The sequence below is a fragment of the Prinia subflava genome, chromosome 1 (genome assembly GCF_021018805.1).
Source record: "Prinia subflava isolate CZ2003 ecotype Zambia chromosome 1, Cam_Psub_1.2, whole genome shotgun sequence".
Classification (NCBI taxonomy): domain Eukaryota; kingdom Metazoa; phylum Chordata; class Aves; order Passeriformes; family Cisticolidae; genus Prinia; species Prinia subflava.
In genome coordinates this window covers 26789964-26807337 of record NC_086247.1, presented here as the reverse complement: position 1 = coordinate 26807337, position 17374 = coordinate 26789964, and the positions used below count along the sequence as shown (strand labels likewise).

The window sequence follows — 17374 nt, the reverse complement described above, 5'->3', positions numbered from 1 at the left end:
TGCCAATACCACATGTAATTGATTGCCTCCCATCTTTTCATTATTTGGTCCACTTTTTCTCTTGGGTAATTGGAATATATTGTTTGGCTGGACAGGTAACTTAGGTTACTTTGTATTTCTGGTGAAAATTCCTGCCAACGTAGTAGAAAGATGAAGAAGAAAGGTTTATGCCTACAAACAGAAGTCCATACCCTTCCACACAGTAGTTCTTTTCTAATGTACTGGGAGTGTGTATTCCTTCTGTTGTCACAGTCTAGGTCAAGGGTGTGTGCCCAGCAAATGTTTACAGCCACTAAATCATCAGAAAGCTGCTCACTGCACATGCTGATATCACCCATTGAGGAATTTTCTTAGATGTTCCCTACTTGTTCTTTTTTCCTTCCTTTTTATTTTAAACCACAACAATTTCTGGAAAGTCAAATGCTAACATTTAAGAGTATTGGAATTAAGATGGTGCTGCCTTAATGATAAATCTAGGAGCATTTATTACTCTTGAAAGCCATTGAACCACACAGGAAAATACTGTAGAAAAAACTGCAGGATTTACATCATGACCCTGTTCCTCCTTTGTTTAAACTTTAGCTAGTCACATTTCTCATTATTCCTTAAAAATAACTTGTAGTTTAAAAGTGTGAAAAACTTAATTAAAAATCCATGCTATCACTCTCCCCCCCTTTTCTGTCTAACTATAGGCTCTGCTTGTGAATGAAGCCCCCTTCATTCCCATGTCAATGAACAGACAGGATCACATAATGAAACAGATCTTCCAGTTCAGTTTAATAGAAATGAGAGGGAGATACAAGGTCTGAGCTGTACTTTTAGTAACAACTTCAGTAAACGAAAGTAGTATTTGGGGCCTTTTTCCTATGCTGCTCAAACCTGAGGCACTGAATTCCCATTATCTTGTTTCTTCTTATATAGAATTAAGCAGCTCCAAGGCTTCTTTCTGTACCTGAAAGAAATAAATGTAACATAACAGTCCCAGGTACTTACAGGCTCTTCTAGCAAAACTCCCTCACAAGCAACCATATGTTTCACTGCAGCAGTGTAAATTTGGAACAGTCCTAGGACAAGTTACTTTTTTTTCCGTTGTTTAAGATGCTCAGTACTTGAAATATGAATAGGAATAAAACACTTAAGCCAGTATCTTCAATGTAATTCACTTACTACATAAATGAAGTTTATTTGTGTTGAATACAGATAGTAGTTCTTGATTTGCTGCAGTCCAATAGTAGCATGCAGGAAGCTGTCCTACCTGTTACCATACCCAAAACTCCAGATAGTGACTAAGAAGTGTGAGACCCTTTCTGAGGCTCTGTTGGCCTAAGATTTCTAGTTAAAACCTAATATAATTTTAATATCATCTCTAACGTTCATATTAAAACACCCCCAAGAACAAACTGAACAAAACAACAAAAAACACCCTCTCCTCCCTCCTCAAACCACGAAAGACCTCCAACCCCAGAAACTTCTGATAATGACACAGCAAGCCATGACACACTTATCAGTGTGAGCCAGATACCTCTGAGTATCTGCAGTAACAAATATACAGAAAACCTTGTTATGCTGAGACAACAATTCCAATCTTTTTGCACAGGCCAGTTTCCTTCATAGTGAACTATCAAGTCTATCAGCGAATTGTGCATTTTACACATTCACCCAGAGAATGGGGAGAATGCCATCTTTCTCAGTTCAGCAGCTCTGCACCCCTCTAAAAGATTAGGAAATAGATGTCTGAACAGGAGGCCACAAGTAGCTGAAGCAGATCAGTGGTTTAACAACTTGGCTACTGCACAGAATTCACTCCTGACTATACTTTTTGTATTGTTCCTTAAGAAAGACAAGTTTTTGGCATCACTGGTTTCATGTGTGCCTCCAGCTACTAGTAACTGTCAGAAGAACTGACCAATTTCTTAGACACCTGAGACCACTACTCCTTTAGGCTATTAAATTCCTAAACATTTTGCAAGGCACTGGAGGAATGTAAGACTCATATTTCCACTGAAAGATGTTACTAAAGGAACTCACTTCTGGAAGAAACAGTTTGAGGCTTATTAGTGAATCTACAGAGGGATTCTGAAACACTACCTCAGAAGTGTTTGCTCTGAGGTGTGAAATGCAAAATCATACCAAAGTTATTTCTTACTTTGGACATTCAGAGTGTTGTATCAACATTCAGAATGTGCATCTTAACTGCAGCTTAATGCTAAATGAAACACAGCTCAGTGAACTGTAAGAAAAATCAAATGGAAATGAGGCTTTGTTAGTCCTGATGCTAACAGAGTTGTTTTTGAAAGGTAACTGCAATTGCTTTGGTTTATACTGAATGCATTCTCAGGTATGAACAAGTCTAATGGATTACCTCTCCTGGAAGTATTTTGAATGTCTACCTAGGAAGCATATGCCTACCCTCCAAACCAGAATCCTGCACAATTTCAAAGGGTAATTAAGTGACTTAGGTCATCTAGAACTGGAGATCTGCTGTCGAAGATACATTACTTTGTCTTACCCAGATTATCTGAATCTCTCCCTAGGGGCCTGGAAAGGACTGCAGTGTTAAGTTTTGGTACATCTGGGCTGTTTTCTTCTTTCTGTTCATAGGACTGTGATCTATTCCAAAATGTAATTCCTACCTTACCCATTTCAGTCATATGAAAGGTGAATCTGTGTTCACATAGAAGCAGGCTAGTGCAGGTGCCTGCCTGAACTTCAGCAACACAGCTAAAGCTGGGTCATTGTCAGCCTATGAAACCATCATGAAGAACAAAGGGTAACAGTTCTCTGCTATGAATAAAACACAGTATTTCCAACCACTATTTTAAGAGATGGCTAGTAACATACTGGAATTTTTTGGTGTTGATGTGATTCTGAATTGAAGATGCTGAACTACAACTTCCCCTGAGTTGATTTTATAAAACATTCCACTGCCATGATATCATACATGTTGGATACAATGTATGACTGTACGATTACAGTTCTTAACTTCCTACCTGTTTGTCCTCCTCTGTCTGTGCAGGATACTCCTTTGCTTTGCTTAACCACAGAAGAGCCATCTTCTTATTGTTTAACTTCAAGTATGTTTTCCCCAAAAAGAGCAAATTTTTGCTGTAAAAATTTGGATCAGCTGCATAGAGACAGAAGAAAAGCTTTAGATGAGAATTAGCAGCATACTATATTTTGGTACTATACTTTGACACTTGTTTCAGAAAACATAGTTTGGCTTTGGATCAGAAGGAAGTCAATGTAAAACTTGCACTTGCTAGATTTTCGTCTCATATAATTAGCAGCTTGCTAGTTAATATACTAAATGACACTAGATTCCTCACAAAGAGCAAAGTAGTGAGTTTAATGAATAACAGCTTTGCTTTGCAGGTTTTGGGCTTTTCTGGATCTAGTAGGTACAACACACAATGCAATCAGCAGGTATAGGCAAGGGAAAATGGCACATTTCCTAGCACATACAGATACCAGCCGAGTTTTTGGGGCACAGAAGAAAACAAAACTATTTGCATCCACACTGAACACTTTTTAAGGAGAGATTTAAACCTTGTTTTTATAAAGCATCATTCATTATTAAAGACTAATCTTGCCTGCTGTTCCTACTTAGAGCACAGGCTTTCTCTATTGCTGGATTTAAGGTCAGGTTTCAAAACATGGAGAGGTGTTTTGGAGGCAAATTTTGAGATGAAGTTCACTGTTCCAGTTCACAGCAGCATTACCTGATGCTCAGGAAGACACACTATGAGCCTTTCCTCTAATCTTCAATAATTTAACTATGTGCAAATCTTTCATAGAACACTGTCTTCCCTTGTCTTCCTTTATCTTTCAGCTACTGAGTTTTGCTTATGGCTTCACTCCTGGAGAAATAACACGTTCATATTTTATTTTATATCATGTGGAGAGTTCAACTGTCAGATTGGCACTCTGATCATAATACCTTTTGAAATAATAAAATATTGCTTTTTCTGTTTTCTATTTAGAATACAGAGGACTTTTGAACTCTAAGAAAAATCTGAAAAAGTAACACACAATTCCCTTTTTCAATTTCTTCTGCCTCCCTGCACTTCTGTTGAATTCCTTAGGGAAGAGTACTTTATTTTCAGGATGGTACAAATTTCACTTTAGTATTTACTCTGAAAAAATCTTCATATTACACTGTAAGTGATGTATACTAGGTGTATAACATACTTTAGTACGTGTGTAGCATACTTTTAAGTATCTCTGATAAAATGTAACAGCTGACTGGCACACCACATTCCTCAGCTATAGTTTCATGTAGTTCATATGCTATTGTTTCATATAGTTTCACTGGCACACCATATTCATCAGCACATTCATTCATATGCTATAGTTTTGGGTTTGGTGGATACAGTTATTAAGGTAATACTGATAGCTAGAGGTTTACTGCAAGATCCTAAAAAATATTTTTCAGTCAAAACAAGCCACAAATCTTACCTTCTTCTGCCATGTGGAAGTAACGAAGAGCCTGTAAAAGACAAAGTTGTATTCTTTAAAGTGGAGAATAAACACAATAGTCAAACTAAAGCCTTATGCACATACTTGAAGGAGTTCCTGTCCATGATCTTATTTTTATTAATTCAGCATGCTACTGTTGTTCTCGTTCAATGTACAATTAGATTTGATATCATCATCAAAAAAGAACCAATACTTACCCAACTATCCCCCTACCACTTTTTCCATAACTGGACTACCTCCTACTTGTTCCTACCAAACTGGATTGTGGTTTTCCAATTCAACTTGTCAAGATAAATTTTGAATTTTCTTTGTACTATCCAGCAAATCTGTAGTTTCCCCCATCCATTTCTCATGTATAAATTTATCAAATCTTGTGATTCAGGTCATTAATAAATACTTGAGAGAGAACTGACTCCCACAGAGCACCAGTTAGTAACACATGAGGATAAACATCTATGATATCCACACATTTTCAACAAGTTTCCCATCCAGCACATACAAAATTTCAGTCCATCTCTACATTTTCCTAATAGCAGTTGGAGAGAAAAAGCTCTCAGAGAACTTGGAAGCATGGATGTATCTACAAAAGCGGATTTTGTACTGAAACTGCAGAAATCTTACCAGTACAAGTCTGCTTCTTCAGCGAGTTTCAAGTGCTACAGAACTGAATACTACTGCGTTATTCTGGCAGTACTTCAAATCCTGGCTGATATTTTGTATTCTTCTGAGAGTGGTTTTTCAGCAAAACTTACAAGCTTGAAATTCTATTAAAGTTTTATTCCTTTTTCAATCAGCTCTTAAATTGTTTTCTGTGTAACACCAAGCAGACCGCTACAATTACTTTCTAGTGACTCCTGCCCCTCCATTTTAAGAGAACAAAGCAGTTATTGTTTGCTCCAAACAAAGATTAAAACAGCTGCACCAAGCTTTTCTATTACCAGATTATTTGTCAAGCTTCTATATATTATATATATGTATGGGTATTTAAATAAGATGCACACTGGTTCACACATACACAGTTTTAGAGACGCTATTTTAAAGGATAAACATATAGAGAGTATGTTTTAGAGTGCATGACAGCAGGAATCTTCACAGAAAAGAGGAACAAAAGTATTTTCAACTGAAAAAAACCACACCATATGTGACCAGAGAATGAAAGGGTATTTGTTCATCTTAAGTAACAAAGCAAACTGTTGCTTTTTGCATTTAATATAAGGGGACAAATTCTATTAGAACTGGCAAGTAAGTACACGGCATAACACCACCATATAAATCATCAGCACTGGACTAGTACAGACAGTTATCTGCAACACAGCACAACAGTAAATACAAACAAGTTACATTTAGTTTATTATTTTCTCATGCAAAAACGACCCAAAATACTTTACACTATTCTGTGTTTGCTACAGCTGAAGAAAATTAAAGGTTTTTATTTTTTTAGATACCCTAATTCTCCTATTCTAATATTCTCATTTTATTACTGACAGTTGTAGACTCACAACTCCATGCTTATTCCATAATCAGAGTCAGCTTTGTCAAGAAAATAAGTAAACTGTATCATCAGCTTTGTGGGGGGGAATAATAATCTGTGAAATATTTTTATACTGTACCTCTTGAAACGTGGATGTTGGTGGTGTGGCAAACAGCGTTGCAGCTATTTTTCTTTGGTACCACGGCATCTCAGCAAAGGAGTAACACCTGAAGCAAAAAGAAACATTTATATCTACCCTTCACATTTCTCTTGTATTCGAGCAACCGTCTCATAGTTGTTATTGGACATAAAAACTGGATGTCAAAATTGTTGATTCCAAGAGTCAAAACTGCAGACACACTGCAAGTTCTATAAGCGTGTTCTTACATCCGTCAAAGAAAACAGCGAGATGTCTGAAGCTGCTACTAAAGAAATTTTGGTGCTTTATTGGGAACTAACTACGCTAGCTACAACTGGGACAATTACTAAGCATGAGACAGATTTTGAGCTTGAATGATTTTAATGATTTATGTGTATTTTGTTCTAATATATTTGCAAAAACAGCACAACTGAGTCATGTCATTGCCTTACCTCAACACTACTTTGCTTTTTTCAGTTATTAATATAAAGCAGATCTGCAGTACATTCCTGAGACTCTGATCTATAAGAATGAAAATAAATTCAAGAATCAAACCACTGTGCTCTAGGCTAAGCCATGTTATGCTGTTTTTTCTGTCTACTAAATAACACAGGTAATCAGTCAGTCACCTAGCTTATTGGTGCTGGAAGGATTAAACATTTTTATTGAAGCATTTGAAGTGCACAGAATATTCTGGGTGCATACATTAAACAATGCTATTCACTTTAGCAGCCTCCCACAATGAGATCACAATTGTTATTCACTGTGTAAAATAGAGCATTCTAGAGATGAAAAATTAGTAACTGTAAATGTTTGGAGGAGAGGGGGCAAGACATGAAATACACACAGCTGGAGTTGAAATTCTGTCATTAGCTGTGCCTTATGAGAAAGAGATTCAGTCCAGGACAAATTAGAAAGAAAAAAGAGAAAAATACTCAAGAATTGGCTGATATTAAATGTGGCTCTGGAATTCAGTAATGAGTACATTTAAATATACAATATGGGAATATTTTAGAGCCAAAAGCAGTATCAATTTAACATATCTGATCATCTAATTTTCCTTAGGAACAATATCTTAAGTGCTTTCCAGAACAAGCTTCCTATCTCAAAATGGACTTTGAGGCTTAATCTGTTGGTAGCTTATACTTCTGCTTAAAAATCTGGACTATTGCAGTGGTTAGATCATGTGGGAATGAATGGTGGATGCTGAAAAAACAAAGTTTCTGAACTAGTAAAAAACTCTGGAGCAGTAGATTATAGTTTCCTTTGATACTCAGGATCCAAAAAAATCACAAAAAAATTGACTGTGGGTTTTAGTATTTTTTTAGCTGAAAACACATAGCCTTTTTTTATTTTCAATCTCTCAATCTTACAATAGAGATCTCAAGTATAACAATGTAACACATTTGGTCTTTTTCAGACAAATAACCAAAAGTGCTGTCTGGAGTCTCTCACTAACATATAAATGATACTGCTTTCCATCACATCACTTACACAGAATACCCTGGTTAGTGTGGAAAGTTCTATTTCCAGTCCATTTGCCTACTAGGTAACAGTAATTCTTAGTAACATTTTCACTGAGCGGTAAACTCAATTTCAATGATTTTTGGTTAATACATATGCATTTATAAACTCCCTTTATTTTATGTAACTTTTAAAATACTGTACCCTGACAGATAGTAACAGAAAAATTTTAGGAATATATCTCATTTTGGATAGCTTTTCATTGAATGTATTAAATTGCAGCCATCACTGAAATTCTATATAAAGTCAGTGCTGAGTTTTGACTCCATTCATAGTTCAGAAAAAAATGAGCTAAATGAGCTACTACCTGCTATCCCTGGTGCCCACTATTGATTCTATGAAGCAAACATAACATCTGCAAAACGAGTTTTTAATAGTTCCGTACAAAAAAATTAAATGAACAATTATTTTTCATCTTTTTCAACTGCATAAGAATTAATAGCTAGACTTTCTCAAGGTATGATGTCCTATATCTCTTCAGTATGTTTTCATGCTTGCATCAATTACAAGTACACTCTAAATTATTCCAAGCAGTTCTTCAATTCACACAAGGTACTTCATACTCCTGCATTTTTCTGTGCCATGTGCTAATTTTAGTTTGAAAATGCATCTTACCAAACCCCTATAAGATGAATTGTTGTAGCATCTTTTGGATTCAGTTCAACAGCTCTCTGGTGCAGGAGAAAAAAATAACACAGTACGTAAAGAAGTTGTTCTGGCATATGGATTAAAATACATTTTAAAATAGACTTGTTATCCTACTCTTAATTAAACCAGACTGTGGTGTGTAGAATTTCAAGGCAATACACTATTTATTCAGCGCACAACTTAGCTCACCTCCAAAAATCTGATGACACTGACAGATGTCTAAGCACTTCTCTTTAGTAGGTTACTAAAAGTTGCATTTGAGAATTGGCATGTTCAGATTCTGATATAATCCCTGGTGATATAAAATTAGTACCTCTCTATCTTCTTCAGTATTTGTCCTTTCATGTCACATAATCCACTGTTAAAAGGACAGCCATGCTGCCATTTCTCAGTATCACAGTTACAACTGATCTGGTTCTAAGAGGTGTCTAAAGCACTTCAGCTATTCCAAGACTCCCTTCTGAAGAGACTTAGTTTACAACAGGAGAGAATTCATACTCCTTGCTTCTGGGGCATTTCTGGAGCATATGTCACAGTAACCCAAAAAACAAAGTGCTACTAGGAAATGTGAAAAGAAGTATGCTCTCAATATTTTACCAAAAATTAGTTACCAGCTGTCTACATACTGGACACATTAAGCTTGTCATATGCAAAAAACTGCATTACCTGGAAATGCTCTTTGATGATAATAGCATTTCCAATTTTAGTTTTGATTCCTTCATAGTCTCCGACATCACTGAGGCAAATTCCATACCACTGTATGGAAAACAAAAATAAAACATTTAATACAGCATTATATTAACAGTACATTTAAAAAACCTGCAACCACAACAGCTGCCACCACCACAAACAACAAGAAGCAGTAAGTGTTTGTTGTGAACAGCTTAATCAACGTCAGAGCAAGCTGCTGCTCTGCATGAACAAAGGGAATCGACATCCTCTCCTGATCCAAGATACCAAGGCAAGTGACTACATTGTGCTACCTCTTTGCTTGTGAGAAAGGCAGCATTGAAAAAAAAGGGCAGAATGCAGCCAGGGCCTGAAATATTTCCAGTGAAACTCTACAGAGCCCAGAAAAGGCATGCTGAATGTGGGATGTACAACATTTTTAAGGCTGTATCAGTACAGGAGGAGCTGATTACATCATCTGTAAACACACTGACTGGTCACTTCTTGCAATGGTCCTGCACAGTTTGAATGTTTCTCTTTCCCTAGAGGGAAGTTTACCTGGAAAAGTCTGAACTCAGATCTTCCAAAAACATTAGGAAGAACTAGAAGTCTCATTCAACCTCAACTGAAAATTTAAATTATGCTGAAGTTTCCTGAAACAGCACCATGACATTTGTTCTGTTTTCTGTAAGCAGAAATCAACAAACAAGATTTCAGTTATTTTGTATGGCTCACCTTGTGTGCTGCAAAATTTGATTCATTTTTTTCAAGTGCCTTCTTTGCATACTCAAGGGAGTCATATGTCAGTTGTCTCTTCTCCTCTGCCGAGGTAGTGCCAAGCTGAGCCAGATCCCGCGATGACCGCGCCAGGCGCCACAACAGCTCTGCATCGTCGCTGGTCAGGAACAGGAACACAGACGTGTTAAAGCACTCAGGGAAACAAAGCAAAGAGGAGCCTTTTAAAGCATATATCCAGTGGATGATAAACACAGTGACTGGACAAAAGTGAATCCTTCTGTCATGCTATGCTATGTACAGCCCCAAGGTAACAAACACCAAGTGAAAGCCCACCATTACAGGCTGTCTGGCAGTACCTTTGTTCTGCCATTCTGGTCTGCAGAGCAAATGCATCTGCAGGAAGGTTTTTGTTTTCTCAAAAAAAAGATACAGATTTAAGACACGCCAATGGTACTACTCAAAACACCAGAAGGAACAGGAGGGTTACTCTGTTCTTAGCTAGATGGTATTTTTTCCAGCACCCTGCTGACTTGTACTGACGTTTACTTGGAATATTTAAATCATTATGCATCATTTTTTTCTCTAATTTTACTTAAATTATTAAACTTATCCTAGAAAAACAGTGAAAAAAGCACAGATTAGCTGTACCACCAGCACATAAATCTCAACATTTATGTATTTATTTATATCACTTTATCAAATGGTGTATTGTAGGTCACAGCCTAAGCTTCAGGATCTTAAGTTTTATTTTGTTAATATACTGCTTTGGAACACTACTTACCCTTCACTATACTTCAGATAACAACCATTGGCTTAACAATTTAATAGACTTTAGAGTTTTTCAGAATTTTGCAGTGTATTTCAAGGGATTCTTAGAGTAACAAAACAAGACTAACAAACCATGACTGAAAAACTTGAGGGTTAACCCTCACCTTCTACAGCTATCAGTTCTTTCTTCATTTATTTTTCCATTTGGATGAAAAGGATCACAAGTTCTTCTTTCCTACTTACATAAGAGTGAAAAATAGGTTCTCCAGCATTCCACAATAAGCATATTAGTTGAAAAAGTGATACAGAGGACCACAGAAAAGAAGCCACAGTAATGTCCCAAGGCAGTGAAGTACCTGTTTTTATGCTGAACCAGCAACCGATACAGCTTTTCAGTTTCTCCACTCCCATACAAGTAGTCTGCTTGTTCTATCACATCTTCCACTTATGACAGGATTAAAATTGTGGAAACAGAAGAACAAATTATAGTTAATTAAGACATTATCACTAAAACCAAAACATTTTAGAGCAAGACAACCTAACTGAAAATGACGTAGCTCATTTTTAGGCCATCATTTCAAACTTACAAGCAGAGCAGGACTGAGTAAGCAATATGTACAATAAAAGAACGAGGATGATATTGGTACTTCTCCAGTTGTGAAACTACAACAACTTTCAGCAAGACAGCTTTGGCTGCTGGACAGATTTAACATTCCAAGCAGTTTTTCTCAGTGCATCAGACTACTCAAAGTAAGTTATTTTTAACTTGAGAAAATGGCAGAAAAGACAAAAAATGTATGGAAAATTGACTGATTTGGAGAACAAATACAGTAGAGTGTTGAGAGTAACAAAGTCCCTTCATTAGTATATGTAGAGAATTTAAATCTTACAAAAACAATGAAAAATCCTCAAATTTAGAAAATATTTTTCATTCTCAGTATGGCTCCAGTTTGCCAGAACATCAGTGCAGTTTGAGTGGGTCCCATTATTTACTCACAAACCAAAACAAAACATTGCTTAAAGGTTTCCTGACGGAAGTCCTGAGCATTTCAAATACAACCCAAAAATTTAAAATTAATCTACCAAAACTCCTGTGTGTTCAAGATACTAATAGCAAAAATAATTTTGAAAATCAGAAAAAGTGAAAATCGGCTTTCTAGAGTATCCATTGTGAACTAAGTACCATTATTTTTAAGATACTTTATTTTTTCTAGAAAATACTCAAACACAACAGTGGTAGAGGAATACAATAACATATAAATAAACATAGCACTTGAAACAGTATACAGGAAACAGAACTATCAAAAACCACACTATAGAGGATTATAGCATGAACAAAGATGGAATTAGAAGGAAAAAAACCCAAAGGAAAGCAGATGGGTAATTTTGTTGACATATGTAACTATACAGGAGAAGAAAGAACTTCAGGTTTACTCTTCTGCCAACATTAAAGCATTAAAAAATTATATTTTAAGTCAAAAGCCTTGTCTAAATTTTTACAGACATTTTACCTATGCTTATTGTCTCTTTGGTATTACTCCTGGGTCCATGATCAAACTCTGAAGTCAAAACATAAGCTCTAACCCCTTTCATAAAAATTAATCATGTTTATAAGGTTTCCTTTTTCAAGTCACCTACTAAATATGGTAGCTACATTTAAAGTCAGCACAGTTTTCTTTACAGACGAAGCAAAACATTGAAGGCTACTGAACACCAAAGCTTCCTCTTCAGTTTAAAAAGATCCTAGAATATAAATCAATGCATTTTGGATAATTTTTAACATTGCTGTCTCTAACTGTCTTCTTTCATCCATTTCAAAGATAAGATAATGTTCTATGTGGACTTTGGCTTTTAGTGTCCAAAACAAGCTTCATGTTACATCTTCAGTATGATCTTCACTAAAGAGTTATGTTTGCTTGCTGACCTGAACACTACTAACGTATCTAACAACTAAATGCTCAGAACTCAAAACTTCTGAATGCATTTGCCATAAGGCGTTTTATGCAAATTATTATACTTTTATTACTTTCTTTTTCAAGTATTTCTATTTCACCCTTATTTTAACCATATTTACTACATGTCTTATATAGAAAGCCCATTAGCACTGCTTTTCTTGGCAGCGTAAATGTCAGATTCACATGGGAGCACTGAAAAGAGCAAAGGCAACTAAGAAGTGTTATTTATGTTCCTCATGAGAAATGATAAATTCATTATTCTTCATTATTATTATTTCTTAATTGTGTATTGAGTAGCTATTTCAAGTCTACTCACTGATGCTCCTTCTCCTATAGCACATGAAACATTTGAAGATTTATTATCTGAATTTTTATTTCTAGCTGCATAAACATCTAAGATGTTCCACTTTTTGAGACACAGAGAAACAGGTTGCCTGGATTGGCTACTACCTCAACTATGCAGTAAGCACGCCTCCAGTTTAGGCTGGTTCTCCTTTCAGTCAGGCTTACTCTGAAAATCCTTATTTAGACAGACAAGTTTATGTTTGTAACAATATCCCCTTTTAAGATATTGTTAATGTCCTTCCCCCAGTGAGACTATTCTTATTCAAAGGATATGAAAAAACATTTTACCACTTGTTAAATTGTTTTCTAGTAAGTAAAGCAAGACTTTGCTTCCCCCTTTTGGTGTTACAGAAACAGAAGACATTTCTCAATTTCATATGAAGCACTATCTCGGTGTTGCTCAATTAGATTAAACAGAAATCAGTGCTCATACTGAAAACCCGAACTAGTTAAAATTTCTACAAATAGATTAAGTTTTGGTTTGCACCCCTAACAGACCCCTATCTTTTCAATAAGAGTTAACTAAAGATTGGGCAACAAATTAGTTATTATCCACCGTGTGCAGGTGTTCCATCCCTGACAGGATGAGATACTGATCTGCTTTCGGTTACACCTGAAATAATCACTAGCTGAAGTGCTACCACACCACCCATAACCAATTCAAAGGCATCCTATTATGAAATTACACTGCATACAGTTTTAATGGAAAAAATCAAATGCATGACACCACTTCCCCCTGTAATTCTGGCGCTAAAAGTTTTAAGTTTCACATCGGAATAACCAGAATACTTCAAAATTTGAAAATACTACCTTTGAAGCTTGCATGAACCTCAGCAAAGCCAGAAATCAGCTTGTGAGCTTCGTAAACCAAATAGGACCCTGCTGAAAGCACAACTCCCCTCTGAAGGCTTTTTCTAAGCACCTGTGTAGGATCATAGGATAGATATTAATTAATATTATCACTCCGAGTTAAGAAAAGTTCTTCTTGTCTGTATCACCACTCATATTTAAGACTCTGAGAAAAAAAAAGACTTTAAAATGTTAACGAAGCTTTCATAAGCTCCATCAAAGCGAGTATTTTAAGTACATTCAACAGAAGCTCACGATTACGCCTGAAAAGACGAACAGAGCATTAGACTGAACATAAACCTTAAGTACGGAGCAAACACAAGGTTAGAAGCAAAAATCAAATCAAAGGAGCCCAGGGCTCAGTTTTGGCACAAACAAACCCGTTTGTTCGCCACGGCCCGCGATGCCGGAGCCTCCACCCGCCTGCCGGCGGAGCGGCTCCGCGGAGGCGAGCGGCGGCCACACCCGCGGGAATCACGGGGAATTGGGTTGGAAGAGGCCTCCGAGATCACCGAGTCCAACCAAGGACCGAACCCCCACCACGTCAAATACAGCGCGGCACTAAGCGCGCGTCCAGCCTGCCCTTAAACACCTCCAGGGTCGGTCACTCCCCCCCTCCCTGCGCAGCGCATCCCAAGCGGTCCCTGGAAGCGGCCGCGCTGCCCCGCACGGAGCGGCGCCCTGGCTACCTGAGTCCCCGGCCGCCCGCGGCCGCCCGGGCCGCCCATCGCCGCTGGCCGGAGCGCTGTCCCCAGGCCGCCGGGGCCGCGGCGGAAGGGCCGCGCCAGCGCCGCCATCAGCGCCGCCATCGCCGCCGCCAGCACCGCCCCCCGCCTGCGGAGGAGCCGCTCCGCCCCGCGGCCCTGCCCGGGCTCGGGGGCACACGAGGGCAAGGGCGGCCCGCTCGGCCGGCCAGCCCGGCGTACCGCGGGCCGGACATTGCGCGGCCGGGCCCGGAGCCACGCCGGGCCCGAGCGGCCGCGGCGCCGGCCGGGGCGGGGGGGCGCGCGGGGGCCGTGCGCCTGCGCCCCGGGGCGGGGCGGGGCCGGCGCGCGGGTGTGGCCGCGCGGGTCGGGGGTCCGGAGGCGCCGCTGCAGGTGAGGGGGCCCGGCCGCGCCCCGCGGGGTTTGAGCTCTCGGCCGCTCTGCCTCGGCCCGAGGGAGCCGTGCGGGGCTGGGGCGGCAGGGCAGGGCTCGGCTCCGGGCTGTTCCAGCCGCGCCTCGCGGGAAGCGACCCCGCAGGTGCGGCCCCGCTGCCTCCGCCGGGACGCGGAGCGCGCTGCCAGCTGCGGCTGCTGCGGGGATCGAGGAGCGGCTGCCCCCTCCGCCGTCCCGCAGGTAGTGGAACTCGGGGAAGTTAAAAATGTAGGCCTGAAGGTTTGAGTCCGTAGTGCCGATTTCTGCGGCGGTGTAAACGCCGCTCTGAAAATCACGCTTACTTCTGCGAGAGGAGGCTGTCGAGAGTCAGCGTCGTTCCTGAAAACCACATGCTGTTCTTTCTGAGCTGCTGGTTGAGTGGGTGGTTGTTTTCTTTCTTCACTGTAGTTGCATAATATATACAAGACAAACCTTAGATAATGTTCATGTTGTCATAACTTACTCTTCCACTAGGGAAAAGTTTTAAAATGTGAAACCTCTTCACTTTTGCTTACATACTGGTGTCTTCAAAGTACAGTATATATCTTCAAAGTAATATGTATTGCCCTGCTTCCAACACTTATATTTATTTTCCTGGAGGGTTATGTCCCTGAAGGTTCAAGTTAAAAATATTTCTGCGGTGGTGCAAAAGGTTTGTTTAGTAAAAGTAAATACAGTCAAACTTAATCCCAGCTATTTTTTTTTGAGTTGGAGCTTTAAATTTTAACTTTATGTGTGTATAATCACAGAGGAAGATGTTTCGAAGTGCATGCAGACACCGAAAAACATTAGAAGAAAAAAAAAGCAGGAAAATGTGCAAAGAATAAGAGACAGAGCTCTTTTTGTTTATCTCTTGTGGTGTTAGGAAGAATGCAGTGGTTTTGCAACAAGTACGTTTGTGCTAAATGTCTTAAAATTAATCTGTACAGATTCACTGTAGGTGACTGTTAGACTAATTTCAGTTCAGCTATCGGAAGCAAAAATCTATTTCTGGTAGGCTGAATAACTAAACTGTTATTAAATGTCATCTGCCAGAATTCCAAAGCAGCAAAACAGGTACCACAGTGTTTGTACAGCCTTCTTTCATGAGGAATGTTTCTCCAGAATTGAATGCTAAAGGGAAGTCATAGTATTAGGGGGGTAGTAAAACTAAAATCTCAACTGTTTACATATCTGGGATTGGAATTTTTTTTTGTACCTTAGTTTATTTTAGGAACAGATGCTGTCAATACATGGTTTCCTAAAGGAAATACTTACAGGGACAAAGTTAAGGAATAAGATACCTTCTATTCCTTTCTGTTTATTTTCCTGTGAAAGTCAGGATGCTCTTCCAACATATGTAATATATGATCAGCTTAGCATTTGTAGCTATTAGTTCTTGTTAAACCTAAGAAAATTACTTCTATTCATAGATCAGTTAAGCAAAGATTAATACTGGCCCCTCCTAGCATGACATTTGAAGGTGTGGTATGGCTTGTGCAAGCAAGCAGCAGGAAGTAGAATTGTGGTGCGTTTTTTATAATCTTAAAGGTCTTTTCCATCAACTCTGTGATTCTGTTTGATTTCTTTGGTTTATCTTTAATGCTGCTTTAGATGAGATGCTTTTGCTCAGACATTTTGAAAGGGCATTTTAAGTGTCTGAAGGATTTATGAATAGAGGAATTTTAGGGCTTGGTTGCTAGATCCAAGCTCCTGTTTAAGGAGTAGTCCGTACTGATTTGGATCACTTGCTTCGTTCTTTGTTCTCTGGGTGAAGGAAAACTAGATCATGCGGATCCATTCCATCTTGTAGATGATCAAGTGCACTTCCACTCCGTGCTTATCAAAGGCACAGGTGGGAGGCAGCTGAATTAGTTCTAGTTGTGGCACTTTGCTTCTGATACTTCCCCTACCCAGAGGAGTCGTTCTAAGTTCCTCAGAGCGGGTGATTAGCATATATGCAATTATCTGATGGTTCCAGGAATGAACATGATTGCTTTCTGCCTGTCTTCAGAAGCACTGCCTGTGGACATGCAGAGCATGAGTGATGCCTTCCAGGCAGAGGGAGTGCTGAGTGAGAATAGCGCTGTGATACAGAACTGAAAGGCAGCTGACTGGAGAGCTCTTTTGCTTTGCATACAGGAAGGTTTGAAATACCTCTGGGCTGCCGTAAAGTGCAATTTTGTTGTTGTTAGTTTCAATGTGTTGTTATTGTTTATACTGAGAAGTGCTGGATCATTGTGGAATGGTGATTTAATGGACTTTCCTTAGTCATCCTTTAGCTGTGTAAGGATGCACATGTTTGTTAGAGCATAAAACAACATTGGGAGCCACTGATTTTGATCTACTTACTCTAATCCACTGTCACCTTATTGAAAAAAAAATATTTCATGAATAGGACAAAACCAGTAAACATGTCTTTGTTCTTAAAATCTTAAAGGACTTTTTTTACTCGACTTTTATAATATTTAGTATATTTTATTCTCTAACAAAGGCTCTGAGTTTCCCTTGAGGACTCTTTACAGTGCTGCTGTCATGGACACATAAAACTGTTAGACAGGTTATTTATTTTTAGAGGAACTGTAGTTCCTCAAACCATATGCCTTCAAACCTCTTACTTTGATTGATGTATGGGAATAGCAATTCTTGGTTTTAATTTCCTCTCATTTCACATTTT

General features: G+C 38.8%; 2 protein-coding genes across 6 annotated transcripts in view; one reads left to right on the top strand and one right to left on the bottom strand.

Moving 5' to 3' along the window:
* Positions 1 to 753: 753 nt before the first annotated feature.
* Positions 754 to 14559, bottom strand: RMDN1 (regulator of microtubule dynamics 1). The gene is made up of 10 exons (XM_063391708.1): positions 14272 to 14559; positions 13544 to 13655; positions 10790 to 10877; positions 9663 to 9822; positions 8925 to 9014; positions 8226 to 8281; positions 6087 to 6174; positions 4456 to 4486; positions 2991 to 3124; positions 754 to 952 (listed from the first exon to the last, which is right to left on the bottom strand). The coding sequence occupies exons 1-10, from the start codon at positions 14389 to 14391 to the stop codon at positions 914 to 916; spliced, it is 918 nt and encodes a 305-aa protein (XP_063247778.1). The 5' UTR covers positions 14392 to 14559; the 3' UTR covers positions 754 to 913.
* Positions 14560 to 14602: 43 nt separating this feature from the next.
* Positions 14603 to 17374, top strand: part of CPNE3 (copine 3) — a 29256-nt gene continuing 26484 nt past the window's right edge. Inside the window, exon 1 of one of the 5 annotated variants that reach the window (XM_063391674.1) lies at positions 14603 to 14679. The gene's annotated coding sequence lies outside the window, so the exon portion shown is untranslated. Of the gene's footprint in view, positions 14920 to 15072; positions 15097 to 17374 lie in introns of those variants that run through there. The other 4 variants (XM_063391695.1, XM_063391689.1, XM_063391666.1 and 1 more) reach the window with 4 other exon arrangements.

Coding starts and splice junctions, on each gene's coding strand:
- RMDN1 (XM_063391708.1), bottom strand. CDS start 14,391: ATGGCGGCGCTGATGGCGGCGCTGGCGCGGCCCTTCCGCCGCGGCCCC. Junction 9,015..9,662: donor CAAATTTTGCAGCACACAAG/GTGAGCCATACA, acceptor TTTTCCATACAG/TGGTATGGAATTTGCCTCAG. Junction 953..2,990: donor AGACAGAGGAGGACAAACAG/GTAGGAAGTTAA, acceptor TATTTCTTTCAG/GTACAGAAAGAAGCCTTGGA.